Source organism: Corythoichthys intestinalis, chromosome 4 (genome assembly GCF_030265065.1).
Source record: "Corythoichthys intestinalis isolate RoL2023-P3 chromosome 4, ASM3026506v1, whole genome shotgun sequence".
Lineage (NCBI taxonomy): Eukaryota > Metazoa > Chordata > Actinopteri > Syngnathiformes > Syngnathidae > Corythoichthys > Corythoichthys intestinalis.
In genome coordinates this window covers 15037405-15063230 of record NC_080398.1, presented here as the reverse complement: position 1 = coordinate 15063230, position 25826 = coordinate 15037405, and the positions used below count along the sequence as shown (strand labels likewise).

The window sequence follows — 25826 nt, the reverse complement described above, 5'->3', positions numbered from 1 at the left end:
ACAGAATCAACTCGTGCATGAGTGCTTTTTCTTTGCCTTTTTTTGTAGCATCTGGCAGATGTTGTTCACTAATTCTCAAATTAATTTATTCTCAACTCTGTTAAAAAAAAAAGGTTCAACTCTAATATATAATTATGATTAATTCTAATTCAACCAATTTCCTAAAATGACTTACAGGATCATTCAAAATGTGAAAAAATGAGGTCGTCCGACATCCTGAAAGGGAATGTGTCGCACTTTTCGTGTCCTGTCCACAGCTAACATTAATTGTATGAGGAAAACGCAACTGTGGTATACTCAATTTTAAAATTTACCCTCCTCTTGACCATGATTAAATCACAAATAACAATAACAGCTACAGCCATGTGAAAAAATTATGACACCCTATGGAAGCCTGTGTGTTTTCTAACATACTTGGTCATATGGACATTTAATATCAATTTTAACAATCTTGAGAGATTCAAGTAATAGAACTAAACAATTAAAACTGAAAAAAAAGGGATTTTTTAAAAACTTTCTGTAAAATGAAATTTTAAATAAATGCAATTTCTGCTGAGGAATAAATTAGGACACCCCCAAATTCAATCCACCTTAAAATGGCTAAAATCGCACACAAGTGTATCATATCAGGTGCACATAATTAGAACATTATTACCCATTGTTTTGAAGGAGGCTTTCCTTATTTAAACCTCACATTTAGTTTGGTGTGCCCCCGACTGTTAAAGTGAGAGAAAACACCATGGTGAGATCAAACGAGCTGTCTGAGGCCTTCAGAAAGAAGATTGTAGCCACTTATGAGTCTGGTAAGGGATTTCAAAAGATCTCAAAACAATATAAAATCAGCCATTTCACTGTCCGGAAAATAGTCTACAAGTGCAAGACATTCAAAACAACTGCCAACATGCCCAGGTCTGGCCGTCCAAGCAAGTTCACACCGAGAACAGACCACAAGATGGTAAAAGAAGTTTCCAAAAACCTTAAATTGTCCTCACCTGACCTACAGTAGGCTTTTGCTACTGTTGATGTGAAAGTGCATGCCTCTACAATCAGAAAGAGACTTCACAAGTTTAACCTTCATGGGAGGTGTGCAAGGAGGAAACCTTTGCTCTCCAAGAAGAACATGAAGGCCAGACTGAAGTTCATCAGAGTGAATGTAGACAAAGACCAGGACATCTGGAATAATGTTCTTTGGACAGATGAATCTAAAATTGATTTATTTGGACACCAGAGCAGAGGTGTTTGGCGTAAACCCAATACAGCATTCCAGGAAAAGAACCTCATACCATCTGTGAAACATGGAGGTGGAAGTGTCATGGTTTGGGGGTGCTTTGCTTCAGCAGGACCTGGCCAGTTTACCATCATCGAATCCACCATGGATTCTATCATGTAAAAGAGGGTGCTTGAGGAACATGTGAGATCATCCGTGAAAAAATTAAAGCTGAAGCTAAGCTGGACCCTGCAATATGACAATGGCCCAAAACATACCGGTAAATCCACCAAGGACTGGCTGAAAAGGAAGAAATGGAGAGTCCTGGAATGGCCGAGTCAAAGCCCAGAGCTTAATCCCATTGCGAGGCTGTGGGGTTACATGAAACAGGCGGTGCATGCAAGAAACCCCTCAAACATCTCACAGCTGAAAGTATTCTGCATTGAGGAGTGGGGCAAACTGTCTTCAGAACAATGTCAATAACTGGTAGATGGCTACAAAAAGCGTCTCATTGAAGTTATTTCAGCCAAAGGGGGTAACACTAGCTATTAGGTGGTAGGGTGTCCTAACTTTTTCCTCAGTCAGAATATGCATTTTTTTTGTTGATATATTTGGTTTAATGACTTAAACAATGCTATTTTTTTGTTGTTTACCTGCAATTAAATCACTTTCTTTTCCAGAGATAAAGAAAAACAAGATCAGACATTGATATGTGAACATTTCTTAATAAAGAACTAATTATTTCATGGGGTATCCTAATTTTTTCACATGACTGTACATTACATCATCAATGTTTCAATGCTCTACTGCATTATGAAGTAAGTCCCCTGGATGGACACATGGAGCAGTGCACTCTATGAGCACCTGCTGAGTTAGCGCCTTTTTTCAGCCGGCACCACAAGTGGTCTCCATCCAGACAAGCGCGACACACCGTGAGCCTGCCGCTTTGTGCTGATTCAATAAGAAATAATTGCATATTGGCCTTTCTCCACTCATCCCCCTTCACCGCTGTGGCCTGATACTGTGCTGTATTTCTGTGCAGTCATTTACAGACCAGAGCTGAGGAGGTATGCCACTGCGGTGCCCCGAGGACTGGCTTTTATACAAAAATGCTTGGGACTGCATGTGTAAGCTGCCTATACAATGTGGAAACATTTTTGGTTTGCTTCTATTAAAGAAAAAAAATGACAATGGCCAAAGCTTAAAACAGAAAAAGTAGGAAATTATTGAAGATTAATGAACTTTATGTTTGGGTGTACAACTTTTTGAGGCAACCATTGCAACCAATGACGACTGCCCCTGTCCACAGGTACTCTGTATGCCATCTGCTCAAGCTGTCACAACTTTCTGAAAGGTGTCTCATCCTGAATGCATGTTTCAGTTCCTTCCATAACTCTTCATGCAGATCGAGGCTATTTCTGACTTCTTAAGATTCCATCGTATTGTTCTTCACCATTCTTGAAGTTTTATAGCTCTTCTTGTGTTTTGAGATTTAAACCTTTTTGGAGGAGCTGACCTACGTACGGCCTTGTCCAAGCTTTCTAACACTGGGCATCGAATTTTGTTTTAGAAGTGTCTTGATAATCACAACTAAAGATTGAAGACACTCTGTGCCAGATGTTGCAAAGCAGCCACAGAACATGACCAGCCTCCTTCATTTTTCTCAGTAGGTAGTGTTCTTATCTTTGCATACTTCATTTGTTTCTGCAAGCATGGAACTGATGTGACTTGCCAAAATGCTACAGTCTTGACTTATCTGTCTGAAGGACATTCTCCCTAAAGTTCTGTTTTTGACTTGTCAATATGGAATTAGGCCTTTCTATGAAGCTTTCCCATACAAGTAGTTGCTTCCTGTTCAATCCTCACAGTATTTACATGATATACATATACTGTAGGTATAACATATTTGACACCAGTGTGATAGCGAGGTAGTCTGCTCTCAAGTTATGTATAAGCCAATCAAAAGGAATAAAAGCCGTTTATGTCTTTTCAGTATGTTAAACAATATCTAACTAGTCACAAGTCCTCTTTCTCACAAGTGTAAAATCTTTAGCTGGGCTGTGTGACTTAACTTCTAACATTGCATAAATAACTCACTTGTGAACTATTAAAAAATGACAAATTAATTGGATAATAGATTCATTATGTGGATTTTAAATAGATAGCGGACCATATAATACAGTTTCATGATTTTTCTGCTTGTAGAAAACAGTAAATTGGAACTTAAACATCCAGTGTTGGATTTGGAAATTATTATTTTAGAATTCCTTATTTCAGAAATGTTGACATCACCAAAAATGTTTTAGCCTTCTTAAAACATTGCTAATGAAAGTAATTAAAGCAATGAAGTGCCTCAGTACATTTTAACAATTGAAGTTGTGAAAAAAAAAATCCCTCTTTGAACTACTCCAACAATTGTGAGTGGCACATACTGTAGTACAATTCGTTAATATAGTTGGTTTTGAATTTTCTTGTAAGTAGAAACCATGTGATATCAAATAAACTGTAGTAAATGAGTTTGATATTGGATCTTGGATGCATAGGTGATTCTAAAAAGCATAGTAAATATATGCTATGTGATTTGAATACATTTTCAGCATTTATAAAGATATTCATTGCTAGTTGGTTCCAATTCATAAATTAGACTCTGGAGGTTTGCACATTAAAGTCATTAAAATGTAAAATAACCGTGATAACACAAGCTGTATCCTGGTTGGCCCACAAATTTTATAGGCCACAATTGGTTGCAAGGCCTGCAATTGGCTGGCAACATGTTCAGGGTGTACTCTACCTACTGCTCATAGTTAGCTGAGATAGACTGCAGCACCCCCATGACCCGACTGAGAATAAGCGCTGCAGAGGTGTAATGTGAGGGAAATGACAGTGACCTCCTCTTATCCAAAGCCAGTCAGCTGATTTTTTTTTTTTTTTTTTGAAGTTATTTGATGATAAGATGAATACTTTATTTCATTAAACTGTGGAAGGAGGTGTTTGGACAGAGATTACAAGACATTTATTAGACACTAATTTCTTTTTTGGGTATTTTTACAATATGAATGGAATGTGTTACTGACAATTCTAGTAGTGTGTCCTTTAATTGTGAGTCCTAATAAAAATAAAGCGTGTAAGGGCAAGCATTTATGTTTTAGTTTGCAAATTATGAGGCTGAAGTTGTGTAAACTCTCCAGGTATGCTACGGAAAATTATTTAATTTCACCACAGCTATTACATAAAATTACTTAATACCTATAACATGTATCTTTCTCTCATTCTATCTACACCATCAGCATATATTGACAGGCATCCTCTTCCATGAACAGGTCATGTAACTTTTCAAATGTATAAACATTTTGTGACATTTTTCTTTGGGTTTGTTTTCTGATTATGCAAAATATGTTACATGGTTCATTTAGGACAGTAATTTAAAATACACATCCCAGGTAGCAGACCGACATTGAATAAACGTTGATTTTCCATCAAAATCATCAGTATGGTTGACATCGAAATTTTTGACGTCAAGTGACGTTGAAACCACATTGTTCTATGGTATATCAGGCGATTGTTAAGTTAACATTGTTTTATTATTGATGAACTAATGTTGGCAAATAGTTGATTTATGATTGACCGGGAAATATGATTGAAAAGTCATTGAATTATGGATGAGCGGGCATTTTAGTCGAAAACATAACATTGATTCAGCATTGTTCCAATATTATCAATAATCGAAATAACGTCTAGGTTTTGTAAGGATTTCAACGTTGAAACAACATTAATTGAGGGTGCAAAAGTGATGTTGATTCAACAATAGCGGGAATGTTGATCCAACATCTTTTTAACGTCGGTCTGCTATCTGGGATTCCAAAGTGGCACCTGAACAACGTTATTATTGGAGGACAAATTTGCTTATACAAAATCAATATTGTCACCTGAGTAGTTGTAACAAATACATAAAAACTGATATGGCCTGAGGAGACCCCATCTGTAATCCAACTGCTCTGTGGACAGATGTTCCTCACAAATATGAGCTCATGTTTAAGGCAAACCCCTCACATGGCACACATCTCAGTAAAGTCTATTAACATAATCCAGCGAGAATAAGCCTTTAGCACTGAGTAAAGGCTAGCACAAAATAAAATGGGCAGCAAAGTATGATGTCATACAGTAGAACTGTGCCATGTGTAGGTGTAGCCAACAACAAATAAGTTCACAGGTTTACATTATAACCCTCTTCCACGCACGGTCGCTCCCTGGTCAAATGAGGTTATTCTATTGCACGGGTGTTTCACTAGTGAAACAGCAATTTGAATCATCTCGCCAAAATCTTAAATCGACTGTTCTGCGGTACCCATCTTGCCTGCTCGACTCGTTGAAAAATAAATAAATATATATAAAAAAAAACTATCATAATTTCATATTTCTAACACCGCGTTTCGTGTACAAGACAACGAATGAGCCAACTTCACGTCACTGTCCGCATGTGGAAACGTCAACGCCATTCTGACACCAACTTCACACCCACCGTGACAACCCGCTGCCATAATAACGACAAAAGCTACACATGAAACCGTGTTAAGGGGTTCATATTTACCAGTTTGCTACTGTACGAGCGGTGCAGCCATTTATCCGGTGGCGAACGGGCCAGCAGTCCGCATTTCCTGGATTGTGATGCGCCGGATGGAGTCGCTCTCCGAGCCCGCAGGTCCTTGGGAGGCAGGGAAGGAGGGTCGAGGGGGGTCAGGGGACTTCCCGCCGTGGTGTCAGAACGGACAGCGGGTCCACATTCAGCTGACGGCCACAACAAAACAACATTACGCAGAATACACTCGGTGGCTCCGCACCACCCCGCGCGGCAGGTCCGGTGGGCACCGCCCCCCTCTCAGCCTCCTCCAGTGGGCTGGCCCGGTCCCACCCACCTTATGAATAGACATGAGCATGAAGGAGTAGCTACTGGTGGGCGGATACACCAATAGTATGGATCTCATCTGAAGTGTTAATAAAATACAATATAATTCACTGACGCAAAGCTGTATTGACTTACAACCAGTTTGACTTTTGGGGCAGGGTGGGCACAACATGTTGATGACCCCAAAACGCAGTGTCAGCAATAAAATTAACTTACAAAAATAATTGAGGGGAATTCTAAATCAGGCTGCTTAGGGCAGCTATACGTTTCGCCAAGATCGTCATCCATTGAATATGGTACGCCCGCCTGTGTCGTGCCAATGTAGTTACCTCAGTCAAAAATTATATTGATTTGTGTCTTCACTATTCAATCCAAAAAAAAAAAAAAAAATTGCTTTAATAAAAATTTAAAAAGTTGCTTCAATCAAAAAATATATTTTCAATTACAAAAAGTCACTTCAATCAAAAAAAAAAAAAGAGTTTGAATGCAAAAATAAATTTAAAACTCAAAAAAATGCATTTGAAAGCAATTTTTTTTTCTTTTTTTGATTGAAGTCAATTTTTTGGGGTTAAAGCAAATTTTTTGATTGAAGTAATGTTGTTTTGCGTTTGGGCCACATTTTGTCTATGACGTTTGTGTCTATCATTCAAACAAAAATAAGTTGCTTCAAACAAAAAATATATATCTTCAAAAGAAAAATCACTTGAATATTTGCATTTGAACACTTAATTTTTCATTAAAGTTTTCTTTGATTTTAGCAATCCTTTTTGTGTGACATTTGTGTCCAAATCATTCAATTCCCATAAAAGTTGCTTCAATAGAAAAAAAATTTCAAAGAAAAAAATCGTTTGAAAAATAAAATGGCCCTCCCCTAATTTTTTTTTTTTTAATAATATGCAAAGCATATGACTGTCTAAGGTGCTCGTTACATGATCTGTTTGATAAATCATTTTGACCCATTATGAAAATCTTTTTTTGTTCATTTCATTCATTTTTGTTGTTTTATTGCTTTACAACTTATATATATATATACATACAGTGCCTTGCAAAAGTATTCGGCCCCCTTGAATCTTGCAACCTTTCGCCACATTTCAGGCTTCAAACATAAAGATGTGAAATTTAATTTTTTTGTCAAGAATCAACAACAAGTGGGACACAATCGTGAAGTGGAACAACATTTATTGGATAATTTAAACTTTTTTAACAAATAAAAAACTGAAAAGTGGGGCGTGCAATATTATTCGGCCCCTTTACTTTCAGTGCAGCAAACTCACTCCAGAAGTTCAGTGAGGATCTCTGAATGATCCAGTGTTGTCCTAAATGACCGATGATGATAAATAGAATCCACCTGTGTGTAATCAAGTCTCCGTATAAATGCACCTGCTCTGTGATAGTCTCAGGGTTCTGTTTAAAGTGCAGAGAGCATTATGAAAACCAAGGAACACACCAGGCAGGTCCGAGATACTGTTGTGGAGAAGTTTAAAGCCGGATTTGGATACAAAAAGATTTCCCAGGCTTTAAACATCTCAAGGAGCACTGTGCAAGCCATCATATTGAAATGGAAGGAGCATCAGACCACAGCAAATCTACCAAGACCCGGCCATCCTTCCAAACTTTCTTCTCAAACAAGGAGAAAACTGATCAGAGATGCAGCCAAGAGGCCCATGATCACTCTGGATGAACTGCAGAGATCTACAGCTGAGGTGAGAGAGTCTGTCCATAGGACAAAAATCAGTCATACACTGCACAAATCTGGCCTTAATGGAAGAGTGGCAAGAAGAAAGCCATTTCTCAAAGATATCCATAAAAAGTCTTGTTTAAAGTTTGCCACAAGCCACCTGGGAGACACACCAAACATGTGGAAGAAGGTGCTCTGGTCAGATGAAACCAAAATTGAACTTTTTGGCCACAATGCAAAACAATATGTTTGGCGTAAAAGCAACACAGCTCATCACCCTGAACACACCATCCCCACTGTCAAACATGGTGGTGGCAGCATCATGGTTTGGGCCTGCTTTTCTTCAGCAGGGACAGGGAAGATGGTTAAAATTGACGGGAAGATGGATGCAGCCAAATACAGGAACATTCTGGAAGAAAAACTGTTGGTGTCTGCACAAGACCTGAGACTGGGACGGAGATTTATCTTCCAACAGGACAATGATCCAAAACATAAAGCCAAATCTACAATGGAATGGTTAAAAAAATAAACGTATCCAGGTGTTAGAATGGCCAAGTCAAAGTCCAGACCTGAATCCAATCGAGAATCTGTGGAAAGAGCTGAAGACTGCTGTTCACAAACACTCTCCATCCAACCTCACTGAGCTCGAGCTGTTTTGCAAGGAAGAATGGGCAAGAATGTCAGTCTCTCGATGTGCAAAACTGATAGAAACATACCCCAAGCGACTTGCAGCTGTAATTGGAGCAAAAGGTGGCGCTACAAAGTATTAACGCAAGGGGGCCGAATAATATTGCACGCCCCACTTTTCAGTTTTTTGTTAAAAAAGTTTAAATTATGCAATAAATTTTGTTCCACTTCACGATTGTGTCCCACTTGTTGATTCTTGACATAAAAATTAAAATTTTATATCTTTATGTTTGAAGCTTGAAATGTGGCGAAAGGTTGCAAGGTTCAAGGGGGCCGAATACTTTTGCAAGGCACTGTATATAGGAAAGTTCAATTACATGCAATAAGACTTTTCGGCCACGAGGGGGGCCTGGACGCCCTGCCCCTCCCTTAAACTCCGCCAATGCTGACAACCATTTAACCCCTCAAATGAAGACAACTATTATATATAAGATGTTGAAAAGTACTGTACACTGCTAAACTATGAGCCCCATAAGCTTCTAATATAACTACTACAGTACATCTTTCTGAACAGTTCTTTCAACCCCTTTATAACACCTTTGGTTGGCATTTTTGCAAAACATGGTGGTGTGATAAAAAATAAACTTCCTTTTAAGATAGTGGAAAAGAAATTAGGAAAGGAAATTAATTCAATTCCACCATTCTCAACAGACGTCATCGTGCAATGGTAAATGCCGATATTTGTCTCTTGAACGTAAGACTGCAGTGACCTAAAGCCAATTATTATAATTACTATGGACAGCATTCCAACTTTATTCAGGCCTGGACTTTGACCAGGCCAATCCAAAAGCATCATTTTGTCTTCTAAAGCCATTTAGAATCAAGTAGATTGTTGTCTGTCCATCCATCCACCCACCTATCATCTGCTGCTTAATACGGGGTCAGGTTGCAGGGGCAGCAGCTTTAGCAGGGAAGCCCAGACTTTCCGCTCCCCAGCCACTTCAAACAGCTCCTTCGGCGGGATCCCAAGGGTTTCCCAGGCCAGCCGAAAGCCATGGTCTCTCCAGCGTTTCCAGGGTCGTCCCCGAGGCCTCCCGCCGGTAGAACACGCCCGGAACACCTCTCCAGAGAGGCGTCCAGGAGGCATCCGAACCAGATGCCCGAGCCACCTCAACCGGCTCCTCTAAACTAGGAGGAGTAGCGGCTCGACACAGAGTCCCTCCCGGATGACCGAGCTTCTCACCCTATCTCTTAGGGAGAGCCTGGACACCTTGCGGAGGAAACTAATTTCGGCCGCTAGTATCCGGGCTCTTGTTCTTTCGGCCTTCATGACCCACGGCTCGTGACCATAGGTGAGGGTAGGAATGTAGATTGTTGTCGTGCTGAAAAACCCAAGTGAACTTCCGCTTGAGGTCACTAACTAAAAGCCAAACATTCTCCTTCAGTATTTTCTGAAAAAAAGAATTCAAAATTATGTCAACAGGTTACCCATGTCCTGAAGTAGTCAAGCAACCCCGCACCATCAGACTACCACAACCCTGCTTAACTGTTCATATGATGTTCTTTTTCTTAGGCACTGTTTTACATTGACATCAGTTGTAATGAAACATACTGTATACTTTCCAAAAAGTCCAACTTCTGTCTTGTCAGTCCATATAATGTAATTCCAAAGGTATTATGAATCATTTGGATTTTTTCTAAAGTAATACAATCCTTTGTTCCTCTTGGCCAGTGGTGCTTGCAACTACCATGTATCTACAGTAATTCTAGCCCAGTCTCTTCCATATTGTTGAGTCATTAACTCTGACCTTAAATTATTTATTTTTATTTATTTATTAAAAAGGGCTAGGTAGTGTTGAATATAGTTTTCACTTTGATGAATAAAACCATAACTTAAAAACTGCACACTATATTTAATTGGGTTTATCTTTGTCTGATATTTGATTGGTGATATACATCAGTCAGGGAACCATGCAAGATAAGAAGCAGGCTAATACTTTTACAAATTCTTCATGGGTGACTAAAATAGGAAAACACAGACATTAGCTGTACTAACATTATTTCTTGTTGGTGAAAAAGAGGTGATAAAAGTTTAGAAGGAATGCGTGTTTTTGAGACATATTGTTGCTCTTTGTGGTGTGGAGCCCCCATGTCAGATTTTGGAGAACTGCATTTAGTTTAACTTTACCTCAGACAACCCCTGAAAGGCTTGAAATTTAAACCTAGATTTAACGAATGATTATCCTATTTCCCCGCCCAAATATAATGATATTCCGTTGAAAATATAAATCCTTGTATTTCAATAGCCCATACTATTAACTTCTATTGTTTTTACTTGAGTCTCACAGATCTGCGTTCACATACTGAGTGTACATTTTCACAACCACTTAAATGACCAAGTGTTGCACCTTGTCCAAAAATGGGTTCACAGCCAAATAAAAGGCATTTAGTGGTATGAAAAAAAATTGGATACCACTGATAATTATATAGGTTTTCCCTTGTATATCATCGGTAGTATGGCTCAGCAATTTCAGTTAATTGTATCATAAAGGAGAAAATCTGTGATATTAGAGAAGTGGAAAGTATTTTTTATTGGAGTTATGGAAAATGAAATATTAAAAAAAAAAAAAAAAGCCAGGTGCATAAATTTGGGCACACTAGTTTCTTGATTTGATTGCCTTTATTACTCATAATTGGAACACACATTTTGTTTGGTAAGCTTTTTGACCCTTGACCTACATACACAGATGAAGCCAAAGATGTGAAAGGGTATTTAATGTGGCCATTTGCAAATGTTTCTGCTTGTTTCATTTTCTCTGAATAATTAAATCATGCGAGCTTCAAAGCAACTCATATGTCCTGAAAACAAATATTGTTCAACATCGTGGTTTAGGAAAAAAGTACAAAAAATTCTAGCTCAGTGATTTCAGCTGTCAGTTTCCACTGTGCGGAACATAACGAAGAAATGGAGAGGCACAATTCTAGGCCAAGAAAAATCTCGGACATGCAGACACAGAATATGGTGACAACAGTCAAATTCACAAACCTGCTCCAAAGATTTAAAACAAAACATTGCTGCACGTGTCACATTGTGCATCATTCACCTACTCAGCAAACTTTGCACAAGGAGATGCTGTTTGAGAGAGTAATTGGAAAAAAAGCCGTTTCTGTGCACATGCGACAAACAAAGTTGCTTGAGGTATGCTCAAGCACATTTGGACAAGCCAGATTCATTTGATTTATGATTATTATTATTATTATTTTGGAATAAGGTACTGTGGGCTGATAAAACTAAAATTGAGATATTTGGACATTAGGTTAGGGGTGGTATGCATGGAGGATGACAAACAGAGCACTCCAAGAAAAACACTTATTATCCACAGTAAAATGTGGTGGTGGTTCCAACATGCTGTGGCTAGTGCAGGTATTAGCAATCTCGTTAAAGTTGAGGGTCCAATGGATTCCAGCCAATATCTTCTTGAGAACAAGATTAACAAAGATGAAGTTGCACCACTGCATACTTCAACAAGACAGCGACTCTAAACGCCACTCAAATTCTACAAAGGCATTAATGCAGAGGGAAAGGTACAACGTTCTGGAATGGCAATCTCAGTCCCCAGACCTGAATATCATTGAAAGCATGTTATGTGATTTAAAGCGGACTGTCCATGTTTAAGAAAGAAAAAAACAACAACAACAACAACGTAAACTGGAGAGGGGTACAAAGAAGAATGGTCCAAAATATCTTCAACCATAATCCGGACCCTCATTGGAAGCTATAGGTGTTAAGAGATTACTAGTCTTGCAAAGCAAAAGGAGGACCTAGTAAATATTGATGCAATTTTCCTGCTGGTTTGCCCAAATTTATGCACCTCGTTTCTTTTGTTTGGAATAATTATTGCAAACGTTCCATAAATTCAGTAAACCTTTCCTAAATTCTCAAATATTACTTTGTCTGCTGTACAATGCTTAACCAAAGTTGCTGATGCATACAACCATTTATTTCGAAAGCGAAATCTTATATTATCATGGGTGCCCTAACTTTTTCATACCACTGTATCCGTATATTGTTTACAATGTAAATATCAAAAGTCTCATATTCAGTGACATCTCGCCAGCTGGTCTCTTTATTCCCGGTGCTAAGAGCAAGGTGGTAAGGCAGGAAAGCAAAAGTGTGAGGGTTGGAGAGGGGTGTATTGTTTAGAAAAATAGGAGAGAAAAAAGGAAAGATGTGTGGGAGGAAGTGAGAGACAAGAGGAGGCGATGGGAGGCGTGCAGGAAGACGCAGCAGCGTGAGCGTTCCCTACTGCATGCTACAATATGACTCTGACAGACTTATGTAACCAGACTGGCCTGGCTTTTGGCTCACAGCAGACGCCGGCTGCACTGACTTATATAACTGCATCAGCTGCGCCTCAGAGCTGTGGAGGGGGGTTTGGCTGAGGTGTGTTTGTGCGTGTGGTGGTGGTGAAATGGGGGGGCCTAGCATGCATACTGGAGTCATACAAGCACAGAGCACTTCCACTGCAGTCAGGGAATGCCAAGTTGAACCAAAACGACAAACGGGCTTTAAGTTGAGAGGAGGTAATTTCAGTTATTTACGTTTCACTCATTGGAGGGTAACCGGTCAGTGCAGATTCACCAGTGCATAATTTTAAGCATTAACAAATTCACAGTACACCCTATGTTTGTATCTATCTGTTAAACTTTTTGTAAAACCTTTCAGGACATTTGTCCAGAGTCAGGCATTCATCAGTCTGCCGTTGTTTTGGTCATTAGCCTCCAACTTTTTTTGACAGAACCTTAAACTCACTACATTTAAAATGAAACACAAAACATACCATAAATAATGGGACATTGAGAACAATTAGTTGGATCCATGGCTGTATGGTAAAGCAAGATTCAATTCATTAGGGTTAGAGATGAGTTAAGAGTCATAGTACTCTGTGGGCAAGAGGATTGGACTTTTTACCAGCCCATTGTAGGGAACATTGTTTTCAACCATAAGATCCATGTTTTGGAAAGAATAAAAATATGGATACGACACAAACACAACACGAACGTGGGTGGGCACCTAACCTTAAGATGAATTTTCTAACTGTGAACCTGAAGGGGTTCTGCTTTGATGAATACAAATCAGTGCAGGCCGATTACCATAGTTCATTCAGGTTTGTCCTTTTGAGTTACTGGCATAGGTCAGACAGTATCTTGAGTTATCCATGTCCACTTGTGCTTCAGATCCTTGCAAACAATTTAGTTTGTGCTGTAGCATACTGTCGACGATGTTATAGTTTTGGTCATAGAATGAATTTTGAAATATCGTGCAATGATAGTGTCAACCATTACAGAAAACATACCGGCGTACACATCATTCAATTCAGTTCAATTCACTTTTATTTGTATAGCCCTATATCACAACAAGGTACAACAGTTTGAAAGAGCAATGAGATAGGGGTGCACTGAAAACCTTCAGCCTAGAATTTATGATTGTGTCCAGGGCCTGGGGACATGCATAGCGGACTTGATGGCCAATGATGTGTGTGCATAAAGCATGATGAGAGTATAGGTTAAAGAAAAATGGGGTAAAATGTCTGGACATAGTTCGTGGTGCACCCCTTAATGCATTCGTGTTGCTTGTAAGGGGTAATGTTATTGTACTTTAAAATCGTTGGCCAACTAGCTGCCGCTCACTGCTTGTTGTCAACACAGACATGTAGACCTTTATGTAGACACCTCGTTGAATTGGGCTGTTAGTCTGTATCCTTTTGAGGTTAACATTACAACAAACAATATTTTTTGTTTCCATTTCAAGTTGTGTCACTTTTCCATCGCACTACATTGCAGTGTAATTGGGGAAGACAAAGCTACCTTAATTATTGTGTGCAATAAAAACGCCCTTAATCTGAAACATCAATTACATATTTTCCCACCATTTTTATTTGCATATCATGATAAATATAGTCATTGTAAATTTTCTGTAAATATTGCAATAGAATTTTGAGGCAGTATTGCCTCACCCCACTTGCATCTTTGTCCCTCTAGCTTTTAATTTTTAATATAATTTATTTTGTCTGGGAAAGGTGAATTCCATTCAAGTGCAAACACGGCTTAGGCCAGATTTCCTTCTGAGGTCAAAAATAAATATCTTGAAGTGTACTATGTCCGTAAACCAGTTGGAAGACTGTCCGACCACGCGTCAGATACAATGCCTGCACGCAGCATAAAAATTTAAAGTAATGGGGGTCACTATTATCCATTTACTTGTCTTATGCACTTGTACAGTCTTACATCATGGTCATGCTCTGCACTTTTTATGAAGAAATATTGTAAAATCACATAAAAAACAGTACTGCCTGATGGTTGCATTGTGGTATAATCTGTGAAGATTGAGGCCAGGGTAAACCTGAGCATAAAGTGGATCCATGAGTAAAAATCCCCAGACACCAAACCAACTATTGCTACACTAAGTGGTCCATAAACACCACATTGCAGCTTCTGATCTCATATTACAGCAACAAATTGTGTCAGATGATAACAGAGGAAATGAAGGTGGGATTTATGACAGCAGTCCGCCAAAGCAAATGACTTCAATTTTTCCTGTGAGAATGACTGAGCTTAAAATTGTAGATGTGGCGGTAACAGTGGAAATAAGTGTTATTTACGACGTTGAGCTTTTTAATCCCAAATACCATTGGCAGTGTGATGAGACCCTTGCATTTCTACAGTGCAAAGAATTGCTGAAAGTTGCTGGGGGAAAAAAAAAAAAAAAAAAAGAACAGAAATGAAACAAATGTGTTAAGATTAGACCCTATATATTTAATTTAAAAACCAGGGTTTTGTTTTCTGTGTTGATGTTCTTTGTTTGGTTTGTTTACTACAATGTCTACGATTTTGTACATGATGACTGCGCATGAGTTGACAGAGCTTCTGACCCACAGTCTCAGAGCTGCGTGTCATGCCAATTTGAATGAAGCGCATTGTTGAAAGCGGACAAGACAGGATTTCCAGTCTGGAAAACACTGAGCATTCCTCCTTCACAGCTAGCTGATGCAAGGACATGGAGGGGTTGAAGATTTCAAACACAATGACCAGACTACTCACCTTTATATAAATAATTGATATAAATCAGTAGTTGAAATGATGGGTTTCACCATTTCAGTGCTTCAGAGACAGCTCGTGATAACTGCATAATTTAAAATCGCTCAGTGTTTCTTGTCTAAATTTTGAATTGTGAATGCTCACTCATTCACTGCCATTGATGGCCGTCGGTGCCATGACCCTCAATAATTTAGTGATGGAATAATACCTCTGATAATGTCTTTTAGGATTCTCTTTGTCAAGGTGGAACTCTTTATACAAAGCTGCCTTCCAGAAGTTGTACTCTTTACTTATCAGGAGGAAATTCACTATTCAGAACATATGTGGATTAGAATGAGCTGTGGGTGGTGCTGCTAAGAGTTGCTGGGAAGTCAGCCTGCAAAAGGGAGTGTGTCATGTTCAGTTTCAGACATTGCCAAGTGCACCACTATTACGGCAGCCAGAGCCAACAGGAACCTTCCTCCCGGCCAGGCAGGATGGAAATATCACCATGGAATCCGAAACATTGTCTTCACATTTGAAGCGCCCAAGATTAACGCTTTGATATACAATAACATGAACTGTTTTCTGCTGAAAAATGTAGTGTTTAACAAACTAAAGAGTTGCAAAGTAAGACATTTCACAGGGCTCAAACGTTAACACCATCAAATTTGCTCGAAGCCAGCAAAAACATGCAAGTCATGTGTAAACCACCAATGCTCCCCAAACCTTGTTACTGCATCATCATGACCTTAATGTAAATCTAAAAGCAAACACATTTGCATCTACTTGAAAGCATAGATAAGGGGACTTTCAGTAGAATCAGTTGCAGCCATGGGTGAATCACTGGCAGACCAGAGCTGGTGGTAAACAAAAAGGCTTACCCTACAGTGTATCATTAATGAAACACATCAAAACTGAGTGAGTTAGGGTTTAATTCGTAATAAAACCAACACATACAATCCATAAGCTTTAGTGTTCTGTCTGACAGCACACAATCACAAATCAGTGTTCACAATTCTTAATGAAATGAGAACTAGAAGGCACTTAATACAGCACTTGGACACCGGCAATTTGTTAATATCCTTAAGTCAGAAGATGATTAAAACAATAAAAATTTACAAATAAAAAGTTTGAAAAGAAAAAAATTTGAAAATGATTGATACAAAAGAACTTCAATATAAAGATGATTTTGTGCAACTTTTTTTTTTTTTAACAAGACACTTGATTGTTTTGCATTGTGGCTGAAATAACTGATAGCATCACATTCAGGAGACATGCGATTCCGAACTAGTGTTACGTGGGAAGACTGGTATGAAATTGATTAATTTAGAATATACAATCTTCTATAGAGGCCAGCACTATACAGAGCTTGACAAAACATAACTGCTCTAACACTGGGTAGAAAGTGCTATTTAAATGCTAACTTTGGCATTTCAGTTTAGAGGTGTACCGTCAGATTGTTCAAATGTAAAATATGCGTCTTGACTTAATAAAGGTCGGGAAACACTGCACTAACCTACATAGTCAGGATTGGGGTAAAATATTAATGTTACATAATACTAATTTCATTCATATTGAAATGTGGCTAACCACAAAATATTGAAAACAACGTTAGTCACCAGCAAAACAGATTACAGCAAGAGCAGGTTTTAAAACTGGTTTGATTGATTTGCATAGTGCAGAGTAAATTATGAATTTGTTGAAAATGATGACATATGCGCCAACACGGGGAGTTCCGTGTGCATCAAATGAGGAAGGCATTCTGCCAAAGATCAATACGTTTCCCTGGTTGTTGCTATACAAGTACAGATGGTTGAGCATGGTTGACAAGGCCAAACACAGTCAGACACAGGGAAGGTGTTACATCATGGATATATAACCTTGACTGGACTAGGAAGATCTGAGATTAAATGAGTGCTATGTTAGCTTTCTGGCTACGTAATGATGTTCTTTCAAATACAGTCGTGTTGCAATTGGGAACCCTCGTCATGATCTGCGGGGTGTGCCATTTTATTCTTATCTCACTTTTACACTCTTTTCTCGCTGGGGCTCAAAAGGAGGTTTCCCCACGTGGCCCCCAGGACTGAAATAGTCCTTGAAATAATCAAAGAAGAGAGGAATCCAGATGTGGCTAATTGGAAGTCAAGTGGTTCTGTTCTTCAGCATGACATTCAAGAAACAAAACAATATCGGTATTGCAAAACTGCCTTGTCTCTGAGCCTGTGATAGTCAGGTAACTAAAGTTCAGCATAAAAGAAACAGCTCACATGGTCACGCCCTATCAGGTGGCAGGAATTGGCCCAGTGAGGTGAGTCATGGGTAAACAGAACTTCTTGTGGCTTAAGCACTCATTAACCTGACCCAATAATATCTGCAGTTGATTATGACAATGGCAAAGGCAAAAACAAAATCTAAATGAATTTCCAATATGTTTCCATCCAATTTATGACCCTTTAAATCTATAAAGCACGCCATGAAAGCATAAAACCAACTGAAAAAAAAGGACCTGCAGCTCAGCTGAAATCTCTGTCAGTGAAGATGAGTGGGGCGATGAGCGTCCACAGATACAGGCTGAGACCGAGCCAGCTGGAGCACACCTTCACCCAGACGGCGGGCATGCTGCTCTGCAAGACTTTGGTGTCGGTGTTGGGTCTGTGAGAGGCAAACACACCGTTAATCCCCAAATTGATGCATAAGCGTACCTATTATATATGGGTAGTCTCAGAAGTGCCCATCATTTTAAATTTAAATGAGTTTGAAGAAAAAAAAAGAAAAAAAAACACCTTGTGCGCCCTCTGGTGGACAAATTTTAGGTACCGTAACTCACTTACGCAGTTTTGATATCAGTAGTCAACAAAACAATTTTTGCATAAATACAACACTTGTTCTGAAATAATTTGGGGTGCTGAATCAAAATCTGGCCAGTGTTTTTCCGTAAGCTCTAGTTTTTTTTTTTTGCAAATCAAGATTTTTGTCCAATGCAAAATTGCATTTTTTATTTCAATAAAGTGACTATACAGCTGGCACTTGAAAAATAGTCCAGAAGTAACAATATGTAACAAAATAACTCCTGTTCTGCCATGTTTTAGACAACTGCAGACACAGGAGAGTAGGAGACCAATAATAAGGACAATGTGACTGCACTGCTGCTAAAGTGCTCAGATATGTGAAAATCAGTCAACTATAACATGCTAATACCATTAACAAAGATATAGAGAAACGTATTTAAAGGACTGAAAAGTTGTACTGGTAGTACTTGAAAATATACAGGGAGTCCTTGAGTTTGAGTTCTGCTCCTACGCTGGCCTGGTGAGTCGGTGCCGACATTAACCCTCATTTCCACGTCAATCGGATTTCACTGTTAAAGTCGAAATTTACGTCAAACTACTTAGTATAAAAAAGTAAAATACATTAAAATAAAAAGAATAAGATGTTGTACTTACTTACTATTGTTTCTGAGAGGTGCACTGAGAGTTACGGGTTTACAATGGTTTATTTGCAACCGAAAGCAAAGAACACGACTATGAAAGCACTCGCCAACTCAGGCACAGCCCAAAAAACACAATACTCCTCACATCAACATTGCAACCTTAATCATACATCAACACCACTCGTTAGATTACGGTCCTTATTTTTCAGTTACGTGAACCCGAACTTGTTTTGACTTTGACTGTAGACGACATAACGTCTATGTGAACACAAAACTGCATCGGGCGACGAGCAAGGCGGTTTAACTTTCCCCTGACCGCAGCATATATTTACCGATGTGCGTTGGTGTCTGTCTTTTCTTTTTAAGATGTTAAGCTTCGTTTCCATAGTAATTGCTATTCTATTGGCTGAACCTATAAGACCCAGATTTCTTCTTTGGGGCCTTACCGTAAAAAAAGGAGGGTGAAAAAGGCAAAGATACTCCTGTGCACAAAGACAGACAAGCACTATGCACTAGTTAAACATAAATTATGGTGCGTGGGACTTAATTGCAAACGAGGCAAAGGCGTCGTAACGTCATACGTTGAGGACATTGTAACCCAAGGACTACCTGTATGTAGAATCTGTCTACTAATATAAGAAGATCAATAATGCCAGTTGCATGAAAACCAAAGGACACGAAAGAAAACTGATGGCAGACTTGAAATCGGGGATCGCAAACTGTATAAAATTAGCCAAAAAATATTTTTTAACTCATTCAACAAGAAATTTAAAAAAAATTTGGCCAGTGTACCTTCATTTTTTTTCAAACAAGAGAAGAATACACAGCTCAATGATAATATGGAATATACTAGTCCTTCTCAAAAAAAATTTGCATATTGTGATAAAGTTCATTATTTTCTGTCATGTACTGATAAACATTAGACTTTCATATATTTTAGATTCATTACACACAACTGAAGCAGTTCAAGCCTTTTATTGTTTCAATATTGATGATTTCGGCAAAAAAGTCAAGAAAACCCAAAAATCCCTATCTTAAAAATTTTGCATATTTCATCCGACCAATTCAAAAAAGTGTTTTTAATACAAAAAAAATCAAACCTTCAATTAATTATATCAGCTATGCACTCAATACTTGGTCAGGAATCCTTTTGCAGAAATGACTGCTTCAATGCGGCGTGGCATGGATGTAATCAGCCTGTGGCACTGCTGAGGTGTTATGGAGGCCCAGGATGCTTCGATAGCGGCCTTAAGCTCATCCACAGTGTTGGCTCTGGTGTCTTTCAACTTCCTCTTCACAATATCCCACAGATTCTCTATGGGGTTCAAGTCAGGAGAGTTGGCAGGCCAATTGAGCGCAGTAATGCCATGGTCAGTAAACCATTTACCAGTGGTTTTGGCACTGTGAGCAGGTGCCAGGTCATGCTGAAAAATGAAATCTTCCTCTCCATAAAGCTTTTTTGCAGATCGAAGCATGAAGTGCTCCAAAATCTGATAGCTAATTGCATTGACCCTGCCCTTGATAAAACACAGTAGACCAACACCAGCAGCTCACATGGCACCCCAGACCATCACTGACTGTGGGTACCCGACAGTGTACTTCAGGCATTTTGGCATATCCTTCTCCCCAGTCTTCCTCCAAACTCTGGTACCTTGATTTCCGAATGACATGCAAAATTTGCTTTCATCTGAAAAAAGTACTTTGGACCACTGAGCAACAGTCCAGTGCTGCTTCTGTGTAGCACAGGTCAGGCCCTTTTGCCACTGTTTCACACACGCCTGTGCACGGTGGCTCTGGATGTTTCTACTCCAGACTCAGTCCACTGTTTCTGCAGGTCCCCAAAGGTCTGAAATCGGCCCTTCTCCACAATCTTTCTCAGGGTGCAGTCACCTCTTCTGGTTGTGAAGCGTTTCCTGCCACACTTTTTCCTTCCCACAGACTTCCCACTGAGGTGCCTTGATACAGCACTCAGGGAACAGCCTATTCGCTCAGAAATTTCTTTCTGTGTCATAGCCTCTTGCTTGAGGGTGTCAATGATCGCCTTCTGGACAGCAGTCAGGTCGTCAGTCTTGTCCATGATTGCGGTTTTGAGTAATGAACCAGGCTGGGAGTTTTTAAAAGCCTAAGGAATCTTTCGCAGGGGTTTTGAGTTGATTCAGATTATTGGGTTAGTAGTTTCTTTTATGCTAATTTTTCGGGCTTTTTGTTTTTTTCTTGACTTTTTTGCCAAAATCATCAATATTAAAACAATAAAAGGCTTGAACTACTTCAGTTGTGTGTAATGAATCTAAAATATATGAAAGTGTAATGTTTATCAGTACATTACTGAAAATAATGAACTTTATCACAATATGCTATTTTTTTTTAGAAGGACCAATAGTACTGTAATACTGTACGGCGCTTTTCTTGGTCACTGAGTTTCAATGTTTTAGAAAATCCATTATAACTTGTTGGAATCATAGTTCGTTACTGATATAGGCACCTGTATGCACAGTTTGGGGGGGGGGGGGGGGGGGGGCATCAATTACTTGTGCAGCTATGTGTTGGTGAGTCGTACTTACAGATACCAGTTGGTGAGGGTCATCATGATATACAGCGAGGCTAGAGCCAAGTGAAAGTGGAAGGCCGAGTAGTTATAAACGACCCCGTCCTCTTCATTGTCCACAGCCCTGCGTACGCCATTCTCTTCCACAACACCCCCTCCACTATCTCCGCTGCCCTCCTCCGTTTGCAGCAGCTTGTTGACCTGAGTGTTACTTGATGAACGAATGCTGAGCCACAAGGAAAAATAAACAAACAGAAATCATTCATCTCCCGTGGCTTATTATCAGATCTTGATGTGATATCTGAATCTTATTTTTTATGCTCATCTATGTACGTATTTGTATCATGTTTTTTCTATTTTGATCTGACAAATACTATTAACGGAAATTGTACCTACGGAATTCAATACAATTATTCATAAAATTTAAAAGAAATCAAAATTGGTTCTGATTTCAGGTCAGATGAAACCCTTGTCTTCTCATACAGAGTATAAACACTCTGTTTTCAACTGTATGTGGCGGCTCCACACTCTTAAAACTCACCTAGCGTAGAGGGTGCAGAGGAAGAAGATGATCAAACCAACAATGCTCTGAGCATCCCATAACTGCAAATGTTTCGCCGTGGGTTCCAAGGACGGTGTGGAGCTGCTGACATTCGTCAGTAGACTCAACAGGCTGGGGTTACACTTGCGATCTAAGACATTCGCCCACACAAAAATACACATTCAGTACAAATAATGAATTAAGAGCATTGTGACAAACCTTCAGGGTGCAACTTTATGATTCTGCAGTACTCCATTTATGGACTTCATAATAACATCCCCTTATAGTAGAGCTATCAAGCATCTGCAGTAGCATGACGTCAAAATATGCGATGAACAGCTGAATGACTTTAAATGGTACAAAAGGGTAAGTATGAAAAGCCACTTGGCTTTTCTGGTCAGTAAGTCTAGGGGATGTTAAACGCTCAGACAACTTTAAAAAAAAATTTTTTTTTTTTTTTTTTCATACAGTTCGTGGCTTCCAGGAATGTTTAATTGGAAAATAACGTAATGCTTTTCCTGCGGAGTGTGTATTATCATCACAAAGTTGCCGTTGTCCTTTTAGACGCTACATAATGTGCTAGTCTGTCTATGATTATTTGAAATTGTTGAAAACCTTTATTTTTGGAATAAAATATAGAATTTGAATTTTAAAAGCGGAAAATATTTTGAGTGTCAACCAAAACCAAACTAAATTTGTATGAGATTAAAGACTAAAGACTAAAACTAGATGAAGACAAAAACATTTTGAAATTACTAAAACATGACTAAGACTAATAAGTATTTTCGTCCAAAAGACTAAGACAAAATTAAAAGGGATGCCAAAAACAACACTGTCTTGGGGGAATATCTGCACCTGAACTGAACACAGCACAATGGAAATTGATGGAATAATAATATTCACAAATTAAAGTTGCAACTGTGAAACAGACACTGCAAGACTCACTTGGATTGTTGGTCATAGCCGACCAAGTGACATACATGGTGTAGAGAGAGATGATAGAAGCCTGTAGCAGGCCAGAGTAAGGCTGGGCATCCTGTAAGCAACACAGTGAACACATTCATCAGGATTCAGGACTATTTCAAGAGGCGCTATAACATTCATTAATTTACCAATTTTTCTTGGATGTGTGTACACAAACAGGCAAAACAATAATAACTGTGGATTCTACTTTTTAATCTTTTCCGATTAACAATGATACAAATATTTTAAGTTGCGTATTTGAAGACAAGGATTTATCTAGACGGGAACACAACTGAGACATTGAGATGCATTTTAAGAAGATAGTTACCTGGACTTTGGGCAGGATAGAGACAATAGAGACGATGATACAGAAGATAAGGTTGAGGCTGATGACAACCTTGTGCTCTGTGCAGTCATCTGGCTGCGTGTAGTACACATAAAACAGCACGACAGCAGTGAAAGCCAAGGCATAATTGAGGGTGGTGAAAGTAAGCAGGCCTGTGAAACACATTAAGATGTATGTCAATAACTGTTTACAGACACATTTACGTAACTGGATTCAACTTATCGAAGAAATATTAAATTGAGATACCTGCATACCAGCACTTGTTGTCATTATTTTCAGCATTTTCTACCCACGCTTTGTTCCAGGAGTGTGCAAAGTCAATGAGGAGAATGAGTTGGATGATAATGAAGAGGACGGAGCCCACTATTCCAAAATAGTACCACACTGTGAAGATAAAAGTAAATGTGAACGGTTCACAGCACATTTAATTAAAAAAATTAAAAAGGAAAAAGCAACCTTGTGAAAATAAACGGTAAATTAAAAATACATTGTGTCCGCACCAGTATTGAACATTGGATCAGAGATGAAAAATGCTCCCACGGTAATTCCAACGAGGATTAGAAATTTAAAGAACCAGAATCTGAAAAGTAGATAGTGAAAGATAAGCATTCAATAGTACACCTGATAAAAGCGAATCACGCAAACACATATTTTAAAACTTTGCAAGTCTATTGAAAATAGACAAAAAATGTCTTTAAAAAAATGACACACACAATTAAAGCTATGTCAGACGAGTGAAATACACCTACAACTTTTACCCATTTTGAAGAGCTGCACGAGGGTCTTTGCTGCTCCTAACACGAATCATGATAATGAAGAAGAGGAAGAAGAAGCAAGTCATGGCAAAGCACATTCGATACACAGATTTGTAGCCCAAGATGGAATCACAGTCGAACTGATTTTCCAAGCCAGGTATAGTACTTCCACCTTGGCAGAATCCTGGAATCTGAAAGATCCAAAAATGAATCAAAACATTCAACCTCGATATGCAAACCACCCAAATCTTTTTAGAATCATCTTTTTGAGAGTAAAAAACAAATTGTATTACAACAGATCTCACCTTGCGCAGCTGAGTTTCCATTCCAGGTAGGATCATGATGACTGACACCAAGGTCCCCAAAAGCAAAAAGAAGCTGAAAACCAGTCGTGTAACAGTGGAGTTATTGGAAGAGGGACAGCATCCACACAGCAAACATGAGGCTGAACCACAAAGGCAGGAAGCCTGCAGGGATTGGACACGCAAAGCGGGAGACATCAAAAGTTTAACTTTTGACAGTTCAGTTCAATTACATCCATTGAGTTGGGATTAAAGGTGTTGAAATATCTATAAAACCATCACGTAACCTTAAGGATAATTTCAGTGGCTATTGAATTTAAGTGTTGTGATGAATCATTCCATGACTATCAATAGGACTTAAGTGTTCAACCTGAAAGATCGCCTTCTTGTGGTCGTCAGACAGTAGTGCGTTTCCCAAACATTTTCCAGGTATTTTGACCATTTACACAAAGGAAGTTGGTTTACAACCGTAAACGAACGACGAAGCAGGATGCATTAACTTAAATGTTGAATAATGCAGTTCGTCAAAACAATTATTAGAAGCTGCAGGAATTTTAAATGGGCACAAAAGCTACAAAAATAAATAAATAAATCAGTGTATGCTAGCTTGCTAAGCTAACTTCCTGGAAAGCACGTCGTTAGATGGGTATTATAAGTATAAACAGCACCAAAACAACCACAGAAATTGTTTTAACAGCACACATACGTCCTGATATTGTACTACGTCGCGAAGTTGTTATTCGGTGGCGTCACCAACTTACCTGCTGGTCATGTGTTTTTCAGACGTTTAGTCTATAATATTACAAAAAAAAAAGTCTAAAAAATTGAGACGATATACTTACACAGCTGGCTAAAGAACACAGTGCCAAACATGCCCCCATGCTGACATCAAAATGTTGAATTTAGATGAACGTTCTTCCTTGCCTTCTTCCGTATGAAACTGTCAGCTGACACAAACAGGGTAAATGTCGTTTTTTGTTCCTGCTAGAACACGACAGTGTTCAACTAAACGTCGCCACCTAGCGACGTGGAATTAGAAAACTGACAGTAAACCAGTAATGTAATTTTTTAAATTCAGCAGTGTTGTGACTAAGCCTGTCGCGATATTAAATTTTAGTGGGCGATAAATTATCCCATAAATGCGATATTATTGTTAATTAATAACGATTGAATTATTTATTTATATATGTGTATACTGGACTGTCTCAGGAAATTAGAATATTGTGTATTCTAATTTTATGAGACAGTCCTGTATGTTGGTGCTATCGTCAACTGGATGTACAGTATATCGTCAACTGGATGTACAGTATATATATATATATATATATATATATATATATATATATATATATATATATATATATATATATATATATATATATATATATATATATATACTGTATATATATATATATATACAGGACTGTCTCATAAAATTAGAATACACAA

The 25826-nt window shown here is 38.7% G+C and overlaps 2 protein-coding genes across 9 annotated transcripts in view; both read right to left on the bottom strand.

Moving 5' to 3' along the window:
• The window catches only part of LOC130914404 (transcription factor HIVEP3), a 107164-nt gene extending 101070 nt beyond the window's left edge, over positions 1 to 6094 (bottom strand). For 4 of the 5 annotated variants that reach the window (XM_057833562.1, XM_057833561.1, XM_057833563.1 and 1 more), the window contains exon 1: positions 5796 to 6093. The gene's annotated coding sequence lies outside the window, so the exon portion shown is untranslated. Of the gene's footprint in view, positions 1 to 5795 lie in introns of all 5 variants that reach the window. The other variant, XM_057833565.1, reaches the window with a different exon arrangement.
• A 10316-nt stretch (positions 6095 to 16410) lies between these two features.
• serinc2l (serine incorporator 2, like) overlaps positions 16411 to 25826 on the bottom strand; it is a 28001-nt gene continuing 18585 nt past the window's right edge. For 3 of the 4 annotated variants that reach the window (XM_057835090.1, XM_057835089.1, XM_057835091.1), the window contains 9 exons: positions 24381 to 24542; positions 24079 to 24266; positions 23821 to 23900; positions 23567 to 23704; positions 23303 to 23472; positions 22957 to 23047; positions 22012 to 22162; positions 21487 to 21696; positions 16411 to 18147 (listed from right to left, as the gene is read on the bottom strand). In XM_057835090.1, the coding sequence (XP_057691073.1) occupies positions 18009 to 18147; positions 21487 to 21696; positions 22012 to 22162; positions 22957 to 23047; positions 23303 to 23472; positions 23567 to 23704; positions 23821 to 23900; positions 24079 to 24266; positions 24381 to 24416 (1203 nt within the window). In that variant the 5' untranslated portion in view covers positions 24417 to 24542 and the 3' untranslated portion in view covers positions 16411 to 18008. Of the gene's footprint in view, positions 18148 to 21486; positions 21697 to 22011; positions 22163 to 22956; positions 23048 to 23302; positions 23473 to 23566; positions 23705 to 23820; positions 23901 to 24078; positions 24267 to 24380; positions 24543 to 25219; positions 25365 to 25826 lie in introns of those variants that run through there. The other variant, XM_057835088.1, reaches the window with a different exon arrangement.